Raw genomic sequence first — 4,012 nt, forward strand, 5'->3', positions numbered from 1 at the left:
AGAATTTTATTTATTTATTTATTTTTTGTTTAAATGTTCTCATTTGGGCCTTCTATCCATTGAGCCCCACTTTCGTTCTGTGTATAAATATTTTCCATTAAGGGAGAAACTGAAAATGCTCCCGACTCAAGCAGCGCACTGTGTGCTTTTGGAGTACTCGGAGGCTTCCCGTCCGGCCTGGTGTCCCTTCCAGCTCGGCCCAGTAGGCCGTAGCAAGTCCCCCTCGCCTCTAAGCGGGCCGCTCAGCGCCATCTTTGAGCCTGGAGCCCACGCTTCACTTCCTCCCTTCTTTTTATACCTTGAAAAGCTGTTTCCGACGCAAACATGGCTTCTGGGAATAGGACAATCCAAAAACCACTGCCTTTTTGCTGTATCGACTGATAAGAGTCTTCATATTTTTCTTCGGGTCCTTTAGCTGTAACCAGTTCAAAAATGGCGCCGTCAGCCTCACTTCCTCTTGTCTGACTTCCGCTAATGTAAGCGAAGCCGGCGGCGGTCAGTTCTCAGGGCGCCGGCGCGAGTGGGCGGGGCCGTGGCCATGGCAACGCGCGCGTAGCCCGGACCTTTTCAGGGGACTGGAAGCACCAGAGCTGCAACACTGGCTGCTGGCGGGGCCGGCGGCACGGAGCGGCCCGGGAGGCCTGCGCCGCTGCAGGACGAGACCCTGGGCGTGGCGTCCGTGCCCTCGCAATGGAGGAGCGTCCAGGGCATCCGCGGGGAGACGGTGAGGGCGCGGGTCAGCTCTGGGCGGCGCGGACGGGAGGGCCGGGGCACAGCGTAGGGTTTTCATAGTTTAGCGAAAAAACTCACTTGGGGATGCTTTCACATTAGACTTTCCCCAGTGTCTGAAGAGAAAAAAGGCAAAACAAAAACAAGAACAAAACTCTTAGGATTCATGTTTACGTGAGTGCGTGCATGCATGGGCCATAGCACTGGTGGGGCTCGGTTACACAAGTTAGTTGTTTCCTTTCACGAGTGGGTCCTGGAAATCCAGTTCACGTTGTCAGGCTTGGCATAGTGCCATTACCAGCTGAGCCTTCTCATCAGCCAGCACCGCGTTTGGAAGGATTCTTCGTGAATGTTAATTTTTAGGCATGTCAAACTGACATTGGTTTTTCGAAAAGTCAGACTGCACCTTAAGGGTTGGCTAAAACGGTTTTCTAGTTTTTTGTTTTTCGAGACAGGGTTTCTCTGTGTAACAGTCCTGACTGTCCTGGAACTCATTGTGTAGACCAGAACAGGCTGGCCTCGAACTCACAGAGATCTGCCTGCCTCTGCCTCCTGAGTGCTGGGATTAAATGTGTGCACCACCACTGCCTCGACTGATCTTTAGGGTTCTAGGAAACGATCCTGATATATGGAGTATAAAAGCCTGCCCCCTGGAGGGTACATCTCCTGACTCCTGAAGATTATTTGAACTTTTTTTTTTTTTTTTTTTTTTTGGTTTTTCGAGACAGGGTTTCTCTGTGGCTTTGGAGCCTGTCCTGGAACTAGCTCTGTAGACCAGGCTGGTCTCGAACTCACAGAGATCCGCCTGCCTCTGCCTCCCAAGTGCTGGGATTAAAGGCGTGCGCCACCACTGCTGGCCGCCCGGCTTTCTTTTGGTTTTTCGAGACAGGGTTTCTCTGTGGCTTTGGCGACTCTCCTGGAACTAGCTCTGTAGACCAGGCTGGTCTCGAACTCACAGAGATCTGCCTGCCTCTGCCTCCCGAGTGCTGGGATTAAAGGTGTTCGCCACCACTGCCCGGCTTGAACTTTTTATTGTATTTTATTTACTGATTCATTGACTGCGACTGTGTGCTTGTGGGAAGTCAGAAGACCGTAGTAGTGCCATGAGGGTCCTGTGGATGACACTCAGGTGTCTAAGCGTGACTGCAAGCACCCCTACCTGCTTAATAACTGTGAGAGCGTTGGAGGAGACAGGAGAAAGTGGCAGCTTCTTCCTCTAGGTATTGGCGGATTATGTCACAGATTTAGAGACGTTTGAATTGGCAGACGAGTGTAGAGCTGGGCATGGCGTGGCACACACTTGTAAATCTCGCGCTTGGAGAGCAGAAGCAGGAGAATCAGAAGCTTGAGGCCAGCCTGGGCTGCATGAGACTTTGTCTCGAAACGAACTAACAGGCTGGGGACATGGCCCAGCAGTTAAGAGCACTGTTTTCCCAGAGAACCTGGATTTGTTTCCCAGAGCCCACAATCATCTAACTCCAGTTCCGGGGATCTTATACCATCTTCTGGAGGCGCCAGGCACACATGTGGTGCAAAAACATACATGCCAGGAAAAACTTCCACATACAGAAGAATAAACAGCCACAACAAAAAGAAATGATTTCTTCTCTTCCAGAAGACTCGACCTTGGTTTCCAGCACCTGGGCTGAGCCACTCAAAACAGCCTGTAATACAACTTCAGGGTGTAGCAGACTTTCTTTGGGGCCACCAACCTGTAGAAGGAGACTGCTCATTCATTTCCTGGCTGCCCAGACCTGAATAATCACACAGAAACTATATTAATTACAACACTGTTTGGCCAATGACTCTAGCATATTCCTAGCTAGCTTTTACATCTTTTTTTGTTTTTTTAAGATTTATTTATTACAGTGTTCTGCCTGCATGTATGCCTTCATGTCAGAAGAGGGCACTAGATCTCATTACAGATGGCTGTGAGTCACCATGTGGTTGCTTGGAATTGAACCTCTGGAAGAGCAGTCAGTGCTCTCAACCACTGAGCCATCTCTCCAGCCCCTAGCTCTTACATCTTAAACTAACTCACTTCTATTAATCTGAGTATCGCCTTAACCTATCCGTAAGGTTTCAGTGTTCCAGCGACTTGATCCTTCGGCAGCTACATGGGATCTCTCTGAGTCCCTATTCTCTATCTCTTCCAGCCTGGCTATATTCTGCCCTGCTATAGGCCAACACTGTTCTTTATTAACCAATGGTAATGAAACATTCATAGCATACAGAGGGGAATCCCACACCACAAACCAGTTCCCAATAGACACGGATAATTAATATTAGTGATGAATGCTCACTCAACCTTATCTTATACTTGGCACATTAGCTCCTCCCCTCTGCTCCCCCTTCCCCAAGACACTGATACACGTTTTTTTCTGTGTAGCTCTGGCTGTCTAAAACTTTCTCTGTAGGCCAGGCTGGCCTCAGACTCAGAGATCTGCCCGCTTCTACCTCCCTGAGTGCTGGGATTAAATAGGTGTGTCCCAGTACCACCAGGTGACTGGCCCCAGGTGTCTGACTCTCTCTCATTCTCTCTTTTCTCCTACTTATTCTCGCTGCCCACCGGCCCCTCCTGTCGCTCTACTGCCTAACTATCGGCTCTTCAGCTTTTTACTAAACCAATCAGGAGCCTTAGGCAGGCAAAGCAGTGTATCTTTACATCATTAAACTAATGCAGCATAAACAATGTTTACATCTTTACATAGTTAAAGTAGTATTTCATTGGGGATGGAGAGATGATGGCTCAGTGCTTAGGAGCTCTGGCTATTCTTCCAGAGGACCAGGGTTTAATCTCCAGTACCCACAAGGCAGCTGACAGCTGTCTGTGATTCCAGTTCTAGGGGATCTGACACCTTCACATCAATGCACATAAAACAAAGTTAAATAAATTATTTTAAAAAGTAATATTTCACAACACCAGAGGATCAAATACCATCTTCTGAAGACACTAACACACACCTGGGAGACACCAGATGCATACATACACAAATAAATACGAATGAAATCTTGAAAACCAGCTGCACATCCACAAAAGAATAATTAGAGTGCTGGTGGGGTGTTGCTTCCTGCTCCCTGTACAGCGTTTGCCCGGCATGCAGAAGCACTGTAGCATAACGATGAGGTACTGGGGATCAAACCATTGCCTGTCAGGTTGGGCAAGCGCTCCAGCCCTGGCTATGTCCTTAGCCTAGAAAAACTAACTTGGAGCCGGGCAGTGGTGGCGCATGCCTTTAATCCCAGCACTCGGGAGGCAGAGGCAGGCGGATCTCTGTGAGTT

At 49.0% G+C, this 4,012-nt stretch overlaps 1 protein-coding gene across 1 annotated transcript in view; it reads left to right on the forward strand.

Moving 5' to 3' along the window:
* The first annotated feature begins 538 nt into the window (after positions 1-538).
* Positions 539-4,012, forward strand: part of Wdr34 (WD repeat domain 34) — a 19,626-nt gene continuing 16,152 nt past the window's right edge. The window contains 1 exon segment of the mRNA XM_005346155.2: positions 539-724. Coding sequence (XP_005346212.1) covers positions 539-724 — 186 coding nt within the window.

Source organism: Microtus ochrogaster, chromosome 4 (genome assembly GCF_000317375.1).
Source record: "Microtus ochrogaster isolate Prairie Vole_2 chromosome 4, MicOch1.0, whole genome shotgun sequence".
In the NCBI taxonomy this organism is placed as follows: domain Eukaryota; kingdom Metazoa; phylum Chordata; class Mammalia; order Rodentia; family Cricetidae; genus Microtus; species Microtus ochrogaster.